General features: G+C 41.6%; 1 protein-coding gene across 2 annotated transcripts in view; it reads right to left on the reverse strand.

Moving 5' to 3' along the window:
- Positions 1-529: 529 nt before the first annotated feature.
- The window catches only part of DDAH1 (dimethylarginine dimethylaminohydrolase 1), a 156,376-nt gene continuing 138,783 nt past the window's right edge, over positions 530-18,122 (reverse strand). For both annotated transcript variants that reach the window (XM_012442593.2, XM_012442594.2), the window contains exons 5-6: positions 6,713-6,856; positions 530-3,565 (exon numbers count right to left, since the gene is read on the reverse strand). In XM_012442593.2, the coding sequence (XP_012298016.1) occupies positions 3,449-3,565; positions 6,713-6,856 (261 nt within the window). In that variant the 3' untranslated portion in view covers positions 530-3,448. The remainder of the gene's footprint in view (positions 3,566-6,712; positions 6,857-18,122) is intronic.

Raw genomic sequence — 18,122 nt, forward strand, 5'->3', positions numbered from 1 at the left:
TTTTGTGTTGCCTGAATTTTAACGGTAAGCAGTTATTTTTACAATCATCAAAAGAAAAAAATACTAATTGAAAAAACTTGTTGGAAATAAAAAAGCCTCATTTTTAAAAGACCTTCACATTTTTAAAAAGATGCTTACTATAAAACAAACAAAAACCAAACTCTTCTATGAGCAAATAAAAAAATCGTTCACTTGCCTCCATAACTGAACCACGTTAACTATGTGCTGACTGTGGTTAGCAGTGAAAGGGAAGAAGGGACACTGTCTGAGGAGAAGCACTGGGGAAGCAAGCTCTCCTGACTTACTGTGCACAATAGGCACACTTGTTAAGTGCCTGAAGTATGAAGTATCACTTCAAATATTATTTTAATCCAAGCTTTGATGGCAATTGATTTATAGGTACAGTATTTTTCTAAGTTCATAGCCTAAAGGACAAGAGAGAAACTATCCCATGACTGACAGCAAAGAAACGATGACTTCACTCCCCATGGCAGTTTCCATTGCAAAGAAAAGAGACATACGCTGTTGATCACAGTACAACTCACACTTTATTCCATTGTGATTGGTATACATGTAAGATTGAGACAGCAAGAGACTAAAAATCAGTGCAGAACTTCTCTGAACTAAAGGGCCGTGAAAGGCATGATTGGTTTTGGCACACAGAGTGAATAACCATACATTGGCTGGAATGAGGTGGTCAGGAAAATAAAATGCACAAATCTTAACACCATGTTGAAATCATGTCTGAGTTCTGGAGAATGTTAAAGGGTAAACAATTACAAAGACTGACATGCAACTCTTTACCTTACATTATTCATCTACAGACTATTTTTCTCCCTTAGAGATGAGGAGATGGCCTTAGTAATCTGTTCACAGCAGCTGAGAGGACCAATCAATACACATTAGAAAGGTCTGCCTAATTTCTATAGCAATTCATTATAGCTGAAGAAATAATGCTAAATAATGTATTTTCTATGTATCATCCTTTAACTAAATTGAATCACATCACCCAAGTAATTCTGACTTAACTTTTACTTAAATATAATTTCTCATGTCTTTTAATGTCAAAAAGCAGTTTCTGTTACTGATCTTTGCTAGATCCATCGTTGTCTATCACAATGGACAAGAGGGAAACGTATGTGATAGTGTATTTCCTTTTCAAAAATAACATTATGCTAATTAGAACATCAAAGAAGTAATATGCTGCAAGTAATTTAGGTTTTCACATCATCAATCACATAGGGAGTCCAAAGAAGCCAGCCCAGCATGTAACGTAGCACAGCAGAATGCACTGTAGAAGACGCACACGGAGTCTAAGTGATTTCTCCAGACAGAGAAGGAAAGATGGAAAGAAGCAAAAGAAGGGAAAAGTGAAAAACAGAACAAACTGTTACAAAGAAAAATCTATTCACTTGCAATTGATTAAACATAATAGAGAAGAGTTCTTTGATTTGGGATGATAGAAGTAAAGATATTAAAAATTATATGCCAGTAAGCCTGAAGTGGCTAATTGGGCCATTTTTCCTGTAGTTGTTTTTGATTATGTTGAGCTCTCACAGGGAGAATTTTTGCTTTTGCCAAGGTAGGGCCAGATTTAAACCCAAAGGGCAACCTTAACTGCTGAGAACATTTTTTCTTTGTTAACTTGGGCATGTGGCTAACATTCATTCTCTCTCTGGTAAAAAGATATTATTCATCCCTGATGAGATGGTTCAAAATATGACAGTGACCGAGACGTGGTTTATTCACAGGATGTACATAATTGGATATTTGCATGTGGTATGAATTAAAAAGTTAAGCAACAAGGAAGAGAAGAAGGAGAAAAAAGCTTTTGCAAATTTTTGGCATAAAATACTCAAATAAGAAAGATAGTGGTTAAGGATGTCTTCATTTTCTCAGAGGTTTCTCTCTTCCTGAATGAAAGTAATTCTCTTCAGGTCACCAACATAAGGAATATTTCCCTGCCAACATAGAGGTAAGCAGAGCAAGACTCGAAGTGATATTTCTTAATCTCTCTGATTCTTAAACAAGCCACAGGCAATACAGGAAAGGTGGAGATGACTAGGAAGTGTGATAACGTGCCTGGATCAGTTACCATTCCTTGGAAAGTACCGTTTCCCCAACCTGTTAATAGGCTGATTCCTGCAGTTTTGAGTAAAGGAATCATCTCTTCCTTCAGTGCCACATTGTTCTTTGTAAGAGACCCGTGTCAGTTGAAAGTTGTGTAATTTAAAGGCTAGAGAAGAAAGAAATTTAAATTGAATTCCACAGTAAATATTCGTGGTATTTCCAAGTAGAATTGTCCATTGTCTGGGGTTGGTTTCAAGCGTCAAGGCCCTCACTTCCTGAACATGTTTATTGATGAGGAGCTGTTTACTCTGCCTCATACTAGATGACCAACAGTCATTTTTAGACATGATGTCTCTTTTGAAAGAAATGACTTTGCTAGACCAGGATAACTGCAAGGGGTATAAGACTGGAAATAGGGTGAGTCAGGGTAGGTGGAAACAAATGAATTGAAGGAAAAAAAAAAGGAGTTCCTCCAAGGTCATATATGGTCAGTAATGAAGCAAAAATTCATGGTATGTGACTTAAAGATTTTCTAAGACACTGTAGCCATGGGATGTTTTCCAAGCTTCTGATCTTTAATCTCTTAGCAACCTTCTGATATTAGATTTACCTTCCTAGGTGTGGTGCCCTACTTCTGGAATTTAGATCTCTGGGGCAAACCCTGTTGGGATGTGCCTGTGTGTAGTTAACGCTGCCTCAGACGGCAGCTCTGATTTTGGTCGCAGTTCTGCTGAGGAGCCTGTCTTCACCTGGCGGGGGTTGAGGGAGGGCTGTTAGTGGCAGATGTAGTCAGAGGCAGAAGACACTGATGGCAGACAGGGTAGACCTCCAGGAAGGTAGCCAGAAGGAAGGACCTTGGGTTTTACCCAAGGTCAAGGTGGCTGTGATAGAAGAGAGAAAGGCAAAAGTAACTAACTGGATAAAGTTTTCAGAATTCAGAAGTGAAAAAGGAGGATTGCTGGATCAGGGAATTTCACAGGAACCCAACATGATTCATGATATAGAGGGAAAACCGAGCTTATCTGACTGATCAAGAAGACATTCTTCAGAATATATTGGCAACTAAACAATTTTCACACCAATAATACAAACACTAAATGAGTGTTTCCTTACTATGCTTAATCACATTTGATAATTCATTAGCTCTGTATATTCTAGGTTGCTTAATTCATTTAGCAAATCCACAGCTTAGGTACCACCGTGAGGGGAGGGAGGGTGGGGGTGCTGAATGAAGCAATTCAACTTAGAATCAAATTTTGTAAACAAGAGTTAGTAGCACAGTGGCACAGTAGATTGTCAAGGAAAACAACGGGAGTGGGCACAGAGTCATCAGCCTTGCCTGTGCAGTCTTGCCGGCTACTAGGGGCGACTCTGCAGCTCAGGAGTCTATCTTCTTGTTAATTAAAACTGAGCAGCAGGTGAGCAGCCCGTCCACCTTTTCCAGTTCAGAAATGCTCACGGGGATCAGCATATGGTCCTTCAGTTTCTCATAAACCTACAGTGGGGATCAAGGGAAAGGAAGCAAAGAAGGATTATGTTTCTGCCTGTTTTACCATCCTCAGAAGTGGAGAATCAATTTGATTTGTGCATCTAGGCTTTTCATTCATTTAATCCCAAGACACACATGTAGTCTCAACCACACACATGCCCACGGTCATCCCCACAGAGCTGGTGGCAACTGGTTAACCACTAGCTCTGTGCTTTAACCTCAAGGCCAAAGATGTGTCAGAAATGTGGTTTGGCTACAGATGCCTTTACTCTGCCATTGTCACTGCTAGATTAAGTGGTATGTGGAAGTTGGTAGCCATGTGTTCAGTCTGAATATTACTCTCTTTTCACACTTTATCTTTATTTATATATTTTTGGAGACAGGGTCTTGCTCTGTCACCCAGGTAGGTGTACGGTGGCACGACCATGGCTCACTGCAGCCTCAACTTCCCAGGCTCAAGCGATCCTCCCACCTCAGCCTCTTAAGTACTTCGGACAAACAACAGACACACACCACCATGACTGGCTCATTTTTATTTTTTATTTTCTGTAGAGACGGGGTCTCACTATGTTGTCAGGGCTGTTGAGTTCCTGGGCTCAAGTGATCATCCTGCCTTTGCCCCCCAAAGTGCTGGGATTACAGGCATGAGCCACCACACCAGGCCTTCTCTTCACACTTTAAAACCCTCTCAGCTATACTTTAGGTTTATTTTCTTAGCAACACCACTGGAAAAATTTGACAAGATATAACGTAAGTATTTCAGGTTAAACTGCTTTTAAATTACAGGTGTGAATTTTATTAGCATCTTTTGACACTAACAGAAAGCATGTATCAAAACTTCCAATCTATAAAATCACAGATTTTTCTGTGATGATTAAACAAAGCATATTTTTAAAAACAAAATCACTTGAAAGTGTACTACCTAATTACAATCTACTGTGCTGCTTTAGGAAGCACTGTGTTTTTAAAAATTCAGCACAGTGGTTAATTAAGAGTGTTGGAGCCAGAGTAGGGTCCCAAACCCAGTTCTGTCAATCTACTACTTAAAGAATTATTTCAGTGAAGTGATATTCCCTCTGAGCCTCAGTTTACTTCTCCGTAATATTGGAATAGTAATGCTGCCCCCATATGGGCTGTTACAGGACTGAATAAGATAATACACCTGGCATGCCTGGCACTCTGCCTGGCACTGGGGAAGCCCTTGGTAAACGGATATTATTAATATAATTATTTTTGAGAGACACATGGCTGAATCAGGGGGCAGTGAATAATCATCTGGTGGGTCAGATGATCAGTGTGGCTTAAGAGGGATGAATGATTCAGACCTGTATTTCTCAAAGTGAGTTCTGTGACTGGGTGCTTGTTGAAATGCAGATTCTAGGGTGGGGGTCCAGGAACTTGCATTTTTAGCAACTCCGATGCGCATTAAAGTATGAGATCCATTACTCATCTAAGAGCTGGGTAAGCCCCAGTCCTGGGTCAGGAGTCCTCTATTTTCCTCAGGTTCACATTTTCAGCTATGGAATAGAAAAAATTATCTGTGTCTTTCCACCCTTTTCTTTTTATCTGCTCAGAAGGATAAAATTTGCTCAGACTGTGATTGGAGGGTGAACCTAGTAATTACATAATATTGCATATTTAAAAGGTAGTATACAATATTTTCTAATATTTGTAAAGCTTAAGACCAAAAAAAAAAAGATCAATGATTATAAAACACTCTTCTGTAATGCGTAGTATAAATACATTATTCCTCTGGCAGAGATGAGATGCTGAGTGCCTACAAGATGTGGATACTTGAAGAATCTATGGATGAGCACTGTTATGTTTGCTTGGTAGGGTAAAATTGAAATTACTAAAGTATAAAGGTGAAATTGGCAGAGTACTCTGAAAAACAAGGGAGATTTTCTAGACTAGGAAAGCATTCCAGATCCAGAGGCAGCTCCCTCACTGGAACACAAATGCGGAGACTCCTGGAGGGACCAGTTGGCTGATTACAAGTGTACCATATTTCTTCCTGCTCTATCTTTTTTAATGAAGAGCTTTTTGTTACCTAGCACACGCAAGTCTTCTTTCTGCAACCCTGACAATGAACACCCACCACTCTGGGTCATTCATACTCCTCTACGTAAATTAACAAATGGCCAGGTGTGGCGGCTCAGGGCTGTAATCCCAGCACTCTGGGAGGCTGAGGTGGGAGGATACTTTGAGCCCAGTTCTAGGAGACTAGCTTGGGCAACATAGGGAGACCTTGTCTCTACAAAAAAATAAAAAATTAGCCAGGTGTAATGGCGCATGCTTGTAGTTGCAGCTACTCGGGAGTCTGAGGTAGAAGGATTGATTGAGCCCAGGAATTTGAGAGGCTACAGTGAGCTGTGATTATGCCACTGTACTCCAGCCTGGCAACAGAGCATGATCCTGTCTCAAAAAGAGGACTGGGCATGGTGACTTATGCCTGTCATCCCAGCACTTTGGGAGGCTGAGGCAGGCAGACTGCTTGAGCTCATGAGTTTGAGACTAGCTTGGGCAATATAGTCAAACCCCATCTCTATTAAAAATAAAAAAATTAGGCAGGTGTGGCAGTGTATGCATATAGTCCTAGCTACTGAGGAGGCTGAGGTGGGAGATCTCTTGAGCTCTGGAAGTAAGGTTGCAGTGAGCCAAGATCATGCCACTGCACTCCACCCTGGGTAACAGAGTAAGACCCTGTCTCAAACAAAAAAAAAAAAAAAGAAAAAAAAGAAACAAATGGCCCTTTCTGAGGGGCAGCTCAGATCTGTCAGAAAATGATACTGTTGACCATGTAATTGTAGGTCTTTATGCTTAATGAGTATCTGAGAGTGGGAAAGTACATTTAATCAGAGCTGGAGCATAGCCTTGGATGAGTACTTATTTGAAAATCTGAGTATTTATTTGAAAGGCTTTGAAAATTCGGTGTGATCATCTCAATTACTAGGCATGCATTAGTGAGCAATGATATGAATGAGAAAACTGAGTTAAATACATTTTCCTTGTGTCCTAAATGGTATTATCCTTTCTTTTCTTAATGGTTTGATATGTATAGAGGAAAAGGAGGCTCCTATTGGTCACTCCATTATGAAAGAATCCCCAGGGAGGCTGACCCAGCTGTAGTGGCCAGAAGGGATGGTTTTTTACCTTTGCACTTTCTGGATACTCTTCTGGGGTTCGGTGCAGCAAGACGTGCCCTTTGTTGGGGATATTTAGATATAAACAGTTTGCTGCTCTATCATCAGGCACAGTGAGTTTGTCATAGCGGTGGTCACTCATCTGTTGCATGATCTATAAAGAAAAACAAAGCAGGCCTAAGCAGAGTATCTCTCCATACTTTCAAACAGAAGGAAGGCAGTGTGGTAGGATACAAGCTTGTAACTGATGCTTTAGGCTGTTCCTCTGTTCAAGCTACCATCTATTACCTCCAGTCACTTAGAACCAGACACGGAAAACTTGATTAGGCTACATCTTTGGAAGAATTGCAAGGGTTTTTGTTGTTCTTTAAAAGTATGTGTTTGTCTCTCTCTCTCTCTTTTTTAAGGTTTTAAAACTGTCTATTATTTTTCTAGTCTTTGTTCATAAGACCTATCAGTAAGATGCAAAATGGCTACATGTTAGGTCCAACAGGAGTTTTGATATCTTTGACTGAGTAAGCAGGGCTGCCTCCTCTACAGGAAAGAACCGCCATACCAGTAATCAGAATAGTCAATAAATCTGAATCTCATTTAGCAATAACACCACACATGCACACACATGCATGCACGCATGCACACACATACATGCATGCACGCACACGCACTTTGCTCTTCCATATACTTTTTTGGGAGACAGAGTTTCATTATTGTTGCCCAGGCTGGACTGCAATGGCACAATCTCAGCTCACTGCAACCTCTGCCTTCTAGGTTCAAGTGATTCTGCCTTAGCCCCCCACTCCACCAAGTAGCTGGTATTACAGACATGTGCCACCACATCCGGCTAATTTTGTATTTTTAGTAGAGACGGGGTTTCTCTATGTTGGTCAGGCTGGTGTCGAACTCCCGACCTCAGGTGATCCGCCTGCCTTGGCCTCCCAAAGTGCTGGGATTACAGGCATGAGCCACTGTGCCTGGCCTGCTCTACCATGTACTTTTCAGCTGAATTCATCTGTTCATTGGCAGGTGATGCCCTTAATATAATGAATATAAAAGCCACCTGGGGAGAATGAGAAAATCATATTCCCAGGCTTCACCCTTAGGGAATGCAGGTTTGGCAGATTCTGGGTGAGGCACAAGAATTTTGCATTTTGAAAGTTCTACAGATAATTTTGAGGCAGAGGGTCCCTGGACCACAACTGTAGGGAAAAAAAAAACCTACTTGGCAGGTCTGTTCTCCAAATGATGAGCTTATTAGTATCTTAGCATAAAATAACTTAACACAAAAACGAACTCTGCACAAAATTTAAAATTTTGATACCTCATCCTTACCTCCTCAACATAATCAAAACTCCCAAAAAATAACACTCCTCCCCCTAAACAACAAAACAATACAAACAAACAAATATTATTTGGGGCTTAGTCATGTATACTCTTTCTATTCTTTATCAATATCCATACATTTTTAAGGAATCTGTTGAAATGTCATGCCAGGAAGGTATAACATGATCTTTTCCACAATCTGTTTCTAATCTACCTTTACAGTCCCATCTACTTTTACTTTTCAGTGTTTGTATGGAAATGTGCTTCATATTACTAGGCATACATTCCCACTCAGTTACGGGGCACTGGATAGTAAGATTTATGGTATGAAGAGCAGAAGAGAGACAGCATGCTTCCTGTAGAAAATTCATTCCTAAGAGTGGCACACAGTAAGCTCTTCCTGACTTGCCAGTCAGGTAAATCATTCACTTCTAGTGTGGAATATGTCAAGGATGGAGAGAGGCCAAGAGCCATCCCATAATGGAGTACCCTTCACATGGAAGGAACATCAGGAATGGGGATGAGCTTAAGCACTGTATGAAAGGCTGAGACACAGATGAACAGGACACAGACTCAGTTTTCCAAGAGATTACAGTTTAGTGGAGGACACTGACAGAAAATTAGATAATTATATTACAATAAGGACTAGCAGGGCACCACACCAAACATTTTACATTTATTATCTAATCTCAAAATTCCCATTTTATAGATGAAGAAACTGGACTGAGAGAGATCAAATAACTTGCTCAAGGCCATTCAAACCCAGATCTGTGCAACTCAAAATGTTTCCTAATCATTTCACTTTGTTCTTTCTCAACCTCTGTAGCAGCAAACTACCTCCTACAAACTACATACCACCTGCTTTTTCACATTCACTTGGCACTTATTATTTATTCTCTGGCAGCACCATTAATTCTTTTCTTATATGTAATCCTATTATGACCTGGTACAGTCTGGTATAGGTAAAGAACTGAATATCTCTCTTGTACTTTGTAATCTGAATTGTTCCTTGAAGGGATAGGTCCATAGAGGGGATCACCTATGGAGTGGGTCCATCTTTAAAGCCCTGATTAGAAACCTTAGATCTAATCCAACATGTGGGCAATTAAGAAGTTACAGACACTCCTAAAGATTAACTTTTCTAAGAAACTTAACAACATATTCAATTTAACCCTCTTTATGAAATGGATATGCCCAGAAATAATAAGAAGCTTGAGAGAAAAAAACCCAGACCCAAGTAGCTCTTTTGTTATGAATTGCAATTTAGTTCTTCTTATGAAGATTTTCTTTCTGGCTGTTTTCAAAACATAATAATAGCAGCTTCCATTTATTGCTGTGTACAAGGGAACAGATGAAGACCCTGAGCTCTGGAGCCAGATCTGAGTTTCAGTGTGAGTTCTAGCCTTTATTAAATGTGTAAACTAAGCTTTTTCCCCACTTCTTGGTTTCCTCACCTACAAAGCTGGAATAACAAGTCTTTCATATATTTATTGTGAAAGTTAAATGAAGATAATGTGTAGATTAGGTAGAGTAATAAAGCCTTAATAAGATATTAGTATTTTATGACAGCATGACCAGACAAACGAGGTTCAAGATTACAGTCTGCAGTCCTGTCTATTATTCTGGTAGACTTTAACCTCATTCGTAACCTGGCTGAGTGTGGTGGCTCATGCCTGTAATCCCAGCACTTTGGGAGGCTGAGGCAGGTGGATCGTTTGAGCCCAGAAGTTGAGACCAGCCTGGGCAACATGGTGAAACCATGTCTCTACAAAAAATTAGCTGGGTATGGTGGCACACATCTATAGTCCCACTCCTCAGGAGGCTGAGGTGGGACGATTGTAGAGGTTGCAGCAAGCCAAGGTAGTGCCATTGCACTCCAGCCTGGGCCACAGATAATATGTGTTGGAGTCCAATCCTTAGTCTTAAAAACCACAAAAGACTAGGCTTACCATATTCTCACAATTAATTCTTCAGCTTCCTTCTTTCTAAGGCCTACGTTAACATGTAATCTAGCAGTGTGGTAGGCTTAGCATCTCTTCTGCCTAGATCCCCTAGAGAGAGAATTGCTATAAAGTTCCCAAACTTTTCAGAATAAGGACAAATTTTACTATGAGTTTTTGTGCAGTTTCTCTCTCTCCACCCAGACTGCTGGTTCCTTGAATGCAGGTCCAGGCATAATGAGGTGGACAGAGTCTGGGCTTTAGAGTCGGAAAGGTCTGGGTCTGAAGCCTTGCTCAGCCACACGCTAATTGTGTGATTTTGGGAACCTCACATGTGCCCTCTGAGCCTCAATTCCCTCAGCAGTAAAATGGGATGGGAATGCTATACCTATCCTCCGTAGGGTAACTCTGAAGATTATTTAAAAAACAAAACAAAACAGATAATGTACATAAAATGTTTAGCACAAGTTTCCAGCAGATATTAAATGTGTAACAAATGTCAGTTCGCTTCACTCTTTGTTTCTTGCAAGTCACTTGGCATATAGCAGGTGACCAAAATATGTTTGCACTCACTGGTTCATTTCTTCATTCCTTTCACCTTTTCAAAGGCTATGAAGAACCTCAGGAGGGCACTGTGATGAGCTGTGTGGTCAGTCACATGGGTAAACAATTGAATTCTCTCAGAGAAACAAAGTACAGTCTATGTCCAGAAATAGAAATACAATTCATTATTTTTAATGTGAAAAAATATGGCTAAAAGCAAGGCCAAGGCTTGTCTGTTTTTCAAAGCCAAACGGAAGGGCACTACACTCTGGTCCTAACTCAAATAACTATGGACGACAAAGTAAGACAACAGGGGGTAGACCTGGAATTACTTACAGAGTATGTAGCACCTAAGGGCATTCAAAGAAAGAAAGGAAAGAGAAACCTTTGTGTATATCAATCTGAACACATAAGCCTCTGTCAGGTTGTGACCCCAATTTAGTAAAACAGTCCAGAAACCCAATGGGCAGATTGACTTCTTCATAGTAGAGTGGGGCTGCCTCAATATGCAAAGTGGCAGTTAGGATTTTTGAAGTTTCTAGACAATCGCTTTTGGTCGGTCTCACACATGTGCTTTTTTCCAGATGCAGGGAATGGGATTCCACTATGTCTGGATCTCTGTTTATTATGTGCTGTTGGGGGTTGACCAAGATGGCTAGTCTGCTCATGTTTGCAGTCAGAATTGGACGGTCATCCCGTCACATGAATTGGACCTAGCTTACCCGAGAAGTTCAGGATTTCTTCCAGACCACTGTTCTTTGAGCCAAAGGTTTACTAAGTAGGACCCCAGTGATTTGAGGACCTCAGAGAGATCCTTACAGCATGTATGAACAGCCACTGCTACCTGATCAACCTAGACACAAACAAAACAAAATCTAGAAAATCGATTACTCCCATTGACTTACTTCTCTAAGCAATTGGGAGAATTGTGTGTAGCATATTTTGGCCCATACATTTGGGCTGAGTGCTCCCACCACTCATGATCACCAGATAACTGCCAGTTGGTTTCCCAGTTTAATTCGTGGTCTGCAGATGCTTCACTGTACTCTTTATCAACAGATAAAGAAATCACCCATGTCTCTTAGTACCAGATGAGTTGAAAGAGAAAGAAGCATGGCAAGACCACATTTCCTAGGCCTGACTCTATTCATTGGATCCACAACAGTCTGAGCAAATCCCCCACCTCTCAGCATGACTCATGCATGTCCGGTGGTGACTACAAAGCAGAAGCCTGGAATGTCGTACATTCCAGAGGAAGTGTTCTCAGGGATTGTTATCAGTGCTGACTTCTTGTTTACCAGTGAGGAAACAAACTAAAATCTCCAAGGTTGTGCCCATCTCAGGAAGTACCACATGTCACTGGAGTGACGGGCCCGTCCAGTTGACTTCAGTTGTTTCCATCCTCTGCCCTGTCCCCCAACCTCACCTCCTTGCGTGAACAATCCTTGCCCCTACTTGGTTCCTATTTGAATAGTTACTGGCATCTATTTGAAATTCTAATCACTGTTTTGCTTCACTTTTTAATGGTTTTTCCTCTTCTGAGCATTGTTTTTATCATTTAAAGCTTCTAGTGGTGGGGGGACATTCCTAAACTTACTAGCATAAGGGCCAGTCCTATTTGAGGACAGTTTCAATTCTTCATTACTGGGAGGAAAGGAATTATAATATCTTTACCGGGAAAATAATTTAATGCTAAGAATATATGAAGTAATTCACTGTTAAGTTCTACTGAGAGTTACTCTTAAAATAAAGGTCTTAAAACCAACAAAGCCACCTTAGGAGAAGCTTTTCAATTAATTTATGAAGACTCCACGGTTATCATTTTAAGACAGATTTAAGAATATGCCCAAAGAAATGACTTTTAATAATAAACAGGCCCCATTTGGAGCAGTGAGTGGTTCTGCTTAACTGAAAAAAAAATACAAAAGGTATGTCAGGCATAGTCTTTCTAAATGAAAGGGATTTGTGGAGTGGTAACTGTAGATAACAAGAAATATGCTTTCCTCCCTGAAAAAGCTAAAGGTGCTTATTATAAACACAAAGATATTTTGTCTTTTGGGACAAAGAACAGGTTTCTCCTTTCCTGTCAGAGTGATTATTTTCCTTTCTCTTGTATGTTGTTACAGTCTGAATAAGCTTACCATTTGTGTGTAGCTGGGTTCAGGAGACACATATGTACACAAGGCAGGGCGCTGGCCATTCAGCAGGAAACATGCAGGGAAAGATGCAGGAAGGCTGTCTCGCTCTCAAACCTTTCCCTTCTTATACCCTAATGGGCACTGTGAGGATGCGCTCATGCTGTGAGGATGCGCCTGGCAGGGCATCACCTCAAAGAGCTCGGGCTCCTGAGGACTGAGCAACAGTGAGGCCAAGGAACAGGTTTTGTTTCCCCTTTGTGGATGCACAGAGGCTTTGTTAAAAGATGAACACCATTTCAAACATCCTGAGAATGCAGCTGTTGGCCGTTTAGTTCTGTGTTCTAACATTTTTTCCTAAAAAAGCATGGAGAAGGTGGTACTGCTCCAGTGCTGTATATAGTGTTCTTCCAACCCCAGGGACTGTAATTCCTCCTTCTCACTGTGCCCCAAGCCATAATGGAAAGGAGACGCACCTAAACCCTCCACATGTCAGCACAAATTCCTTTCCCTAAGTGCAGATTGCTGGATATCCTGAGAGGCCCCAGACTCAACTCTGAATTATACAAATGAGTTCTACAAGATTTGGGGGAAAGATCTGAGAAGTCAAGTTGCTGTTCCAAATGCCCTTTCTGAATTTTGCCAAAGAAATGATTCCACTATGTAAACTAATGTGAGTGATGATGATTAAGATTGGATCAATTGGTGGTCAGTTCTGTTCAACAATCTTTTATGGAGTGCCCCCTTTGGGCTAGGCACAACAGCATTGTGAGGTGGGAAAGGGAAAGAGATGCCTTCAGGAGATGAAAATCTATCATTTAAGGCAGGACAAGCACATGAAGGTATGCTAAAAAAGAGTAAAAAGACAGCCAACCTCACTTTTATCATAGGCAACTCCTTAATGAAGAAGGCACACAGCCATAGAGAGGAAATGGCACTGAGAATCGTCGTGGCCACGCCGTCATGGTCTGTTACACAGCTGCTGGTTGGAGAAATTGGCCTTCCTCCCCAGGGTGGAGCTGTCACAAAACAGAGTGGGAACTGTCTGGCTTTCAGCCCAAGAGAATCTGCATGGCAAGTTGCATTAACAACAAGGCATTTCCGGCAGTTCCCAACATTTCTGGGAATTTTCTCATCTAAAGGACTGAAAGCCCACTCCATTCTCTTGCTTCTTACTCACGCTTTCTTTGTATTACGGTAATTATGTTTTAAAAAATCCTGGGCTATGTTGTTTCATGGAACAATTTAGAACTTATCGGCCAAACTCTGAAGCAAAGGCATATAAAAGGTAGTTAGAGATGTTTAGGGAATATTCAAAGCACATTTTTGGGTCACTTATAATTGATCTTTCATATATATATATATAATATACATAATGTACCTATCTTAACATATGAAAGTGAAACCAATATTAGAAACAACTGATTACAGAGTCTACTGAGATAATACAATATATGATGCCCAAGTATACTTTTCATTGCTTCTGCATATCTAAAATATTCATTTATTTATCCATCCATCAACAGTGTATTGAGAGCCTGACAATATATCAGCATCAAGCCCTGGAGGTCTTTTTAAGGCTGAGCCAATATAGCTATGGATAACATTCTAAAACTGATAGCATATTTTCATGTTTTATAGTCTTTTCACAGACTAGTTCAAAATGAACACTGCCTGAGAGGGGCTTTAAGATGGCCCTGGACACCTGTCCCTCAACAAAGAAGAGCCAAAATACCAAGTAGATAATCATACTCTGAAGAGACATCTAAGAGAAAAGGCTGGAATTTAGCAGAGAAGTGACAGAAAACACCTGAGATACTGAAGGAGAGGGAGGCAAGGTAGACAGCCTGGCTGGGATCAGTTGGGAGCCCAGAGAGGGTCCCTAGTGAGAGGAAAGGGTAAGTGAGAGATTCCCAGTGGTCCATGTTCCCACGCTGACTCCCAAAATCCTAGTCATAACAGAGTCTCTCATCCCCCAAGGACTCTGAGACTGGTATTCCTGGGGTCTGTGTGGCAGCATTGCTCCAGAGAGGGAGCTCACTCTGGGTCCTATGTACCCACGTAGTCCTGGACAGCTAGAGAGCCAGTTAGAGAGCCCACTTCCCACCAGACTGCATTGTGCCCTAGGACCCAGCAATCCCTGCATCTTCACATCCCAGGAACCCCACTGACAGAAGGCTTCAGGATGCAATGCAGGTTGGACCTGGTAGAGTGGCAGGGTCTCCAGTACTCTAGCCCACACATTGTCCTACACACCGGGGAGGCTGACCCTCTGACAAAAAGCAAGTGTTTCCCAGAGCATGAAACCTGACTTCCTCAGGCCACTTTAACTGACAGAAAACCCTGCCCCCACAGAAGGGCTACCTCACACTAGTATGTGTCCTGAGGACAGGCTGCCACCACTGCCATAGCCACCTGAGCATGCCGCCTGAGGCTTAGGAATTGCTCTGTCTTGTTCGCTACAGCCTGGGCCCATGGGCCTCCCAGGGGGTCCTGAGAATAGGCCTGCCTGGCTTGGGACCACCCCGTCCTCCCCCAGTGCCCAAGGAAATTGCCTGGGGACCTAGGGATTGCCCCTCCCCACTGGTTGACCCAGGTGCACATGTATACCATCAGAGGGCCTAACAACAGGTCCAGAAAACCTGCTGCTGAAACCCAAACGTGCTGTCTGGACGCTGGGGGATCACCTCACCATGTCTACCACTGCTGGCATCTGGGCAATCCTCCCGGGACCTGAGGAGAGGCCTGCCCAAACCGCCACCACCACCACTGCTGGCAATCTTCTGCATGCACTACCTGGAGGATTGGGGATTGGCCTGCCCAGCCCATTGCAGCCACTGCTAATATCAGTGAGTGCCCACAGGGAGCCTGAGGACTCATCCACTCACCTGGCACACTGCTGCCATAACCAGCACCCAAGCAAGCTGCCTGGAGGCCCAAAAATCAGCCCGTCTGGACTTGCTAACACTGGTGCCCACATAGGCCACCCTGGGACCCAAGAACAGGCATGCTTGGTCTGCTGCTGCCAACAGCAGGTCCTGAGGACTGGCCCATCTGGTTTCCTATCCCCAGGAAAATCTCAGCGTAACCTCCACTAACAACTGCAGCCTATGCCACTGAGGAAATCACAGACATCACTGATGGTGTTTATAGCCAAAGAAATCCTATGTAGACTATACCACTATATATGCCCAGAATAAAAGTGAAAGTGCTCTAACCAACCAACACCATAGATCGATCTACAGGAAGAATGTTTCCCTATGAAAGCCAATATAAAAAACTGGAGGAAACGATTCTTACACCAGATGCACAGATACCAATGAAAGGACACAAAAACACAAAAAAGCAAGGAAATATGACACTTCCAAAGGAACCCTGGAAGTGTTCCAAAGGAACATGTTGACAAGTTCCAAAGGACACTTCCAAAGATTCTCAAATAGATACAACCCCAAAAGATCTTTTCCCCAGCATATTATAGTCAAACTGATATGGTTAGTATTTGGGTCCACACCCAAAACTCATCTTGAATTATAATCCTCATAATCCCCATGTGTCAAGGGGTGGAGGTAACTGGATCATGGGGGTGGTTCCACCCCATGCTGATCTCATGACAGTGAGTGAGGTCTCACGAGATCTGATGGTTTGATAAGTGTTTGATAGTTCCTCTTGCATTCATTCTCCTTCCTGCCGCCTTGTGAAGAAGGTGCCTTGCTTCGCCTTTGCTTTCCATCATGATTCTAAGTTTTCTGAGGCCTTCCTAGCCATACAGAACTGTGAGTCAATTAAATCTCTTTCTTTTATAAATTACCCAGTCCCAGACAGTTCTTTAAAGCAGTATGAAAACTAATACAGTGTCAAAAGTCTAAGACAAAGGGAATTCTAAAGACGGCAAGAGAAAAGCATCTGATAGGGTTTGGCTCTGTGTCCCCACTCAAATCTCATGTTAAACTGTAATTCCTGATGTTGGGGAGGGACCTAGAGGGAGGCTATTTGGTCATGGGGGCAGATTTCCCCCTTACTGTTCTCATGATCATGATTTCTCACAAGATCTGATGGTTTAAAAGTGTGCGGCACTTCCCCCTTCTCTCTCTCTCCCTCTTGCTTCACTATGTGAAGAAGGTGCTTCCTTCCCCTTCCGCCATAATTATAAGTTTCCTGAGGCCTTCCAGCCATGCCTCCTGTGTAGCCTGCAGAACTGTGAGTCAATTAAACATCTTTTCTTTATACACTACCTAGTCTCAGATAGTTCTTTACAGCAATGCAAGAATGGATTGCTATAGCATCTAGACACAAAGAAATCCCCATCAGAATAACAGCAGATTTCTAATCGGAATCCTTACACTCCAGAAGAAAATGAGATGATATATTCGAAGTGCTGAAAGAAAAAAACTGCCAATTAAGGGTACTATAGCTGGTAAAATTATCCTTCATAAATGATGGACGAATTAGGAGTTTCCCAAACAACCAAAAACTGAGGGAATTCATCAAGAGACCAGCCCTACAAGAAATTCTTAAGGAAGTCCTACTCCTGGAAATGAAAGAACACCTTCCATCATGAAAGCACACAAAAGTATAAAACTTACTGGTAGAGCAAACACATGAATGAGGAATAGAAAGGATTCAAATGTTACCACCACAGAAAACCACCAAACTACAATGATAAACAGTAAGAGAGAAGGAAAAGAATAAGGGATATACAAAACATTCAGAAACCATTAAATAACAGGAATAAGTACTCATATATCAATAATAACCTTGAATGTACATGGCTTAAATTTTTTGAAGATATAGAGTGGCTGAGTAGATTAAAAAACTGATGACCTATCCAAAGAAATGAGGGTTATTAAAAAACATTAAAAAAAAACAAACCTCATGACCTACCTATATGCTGCCTAGTGAAACTTACTTCACCTATAAAAAGACAAATATGGACTGAAAGTGAAGGAACAGAAAAAATATTCTACACAAACAGAAACCAAAAGCAAGCAGGAGTAGAGATATTTATTATCAGATAAAACAGATTTTTAATGAAAAATAGTAAAGAGAAACAAGGTTATTATGTTCTAATAAAGGGATCAATCTAGGAAGAGGATATAGCAGTTCTAAATATATATGCATCCAACACTGAAGCACCCAGATATAAAAAGCAAATGTCGGCCAGGCATGGTGGCTCACACCTGTAATCCTAGCACTTTGGTAGGCTGAGATGGTTAGATCACTTGAGCTCAGGAGTTCAAGACCAGCCTAGGCAGCATGGTGAAACCCCATCTCTACCCAAAATACAAAACTTAGCTGGACATGGTGGCGCATTCCTGTAGTCTCAGCTACTTGGAAGGCTGAAGTAGGAGGATGGCATAAGCCTGGGAGGCAGAGGTAGCAGTGAGCCAAGATTGTGCCACTTGTACTCCAGCCTGGGTGACAAAATGAGACTGTGCAAAAATAAAATAAAAATAAAATAGCAAATGTCATTAGATCTATAGGG

The sequence above is a fragment of the Aotus nancymaae genome, unplaced genomic scaffold (genome assembly GCF_030222135.1).
Source record: "Aotus nancymaae isolate 86718 unplaced genomic scaffold, 86718_ANA_hifiasm-v0.15.2.pri h1tg000007l, whole genome shotgun sequence".
In the NCBI taxonomy this organism is placed as follows: domain Eukaryota; kingdom Metazoa; phylum Chordata; class Mammalia; order Primates; family Aotidae; genus Aotus; species Aotus nancymaae.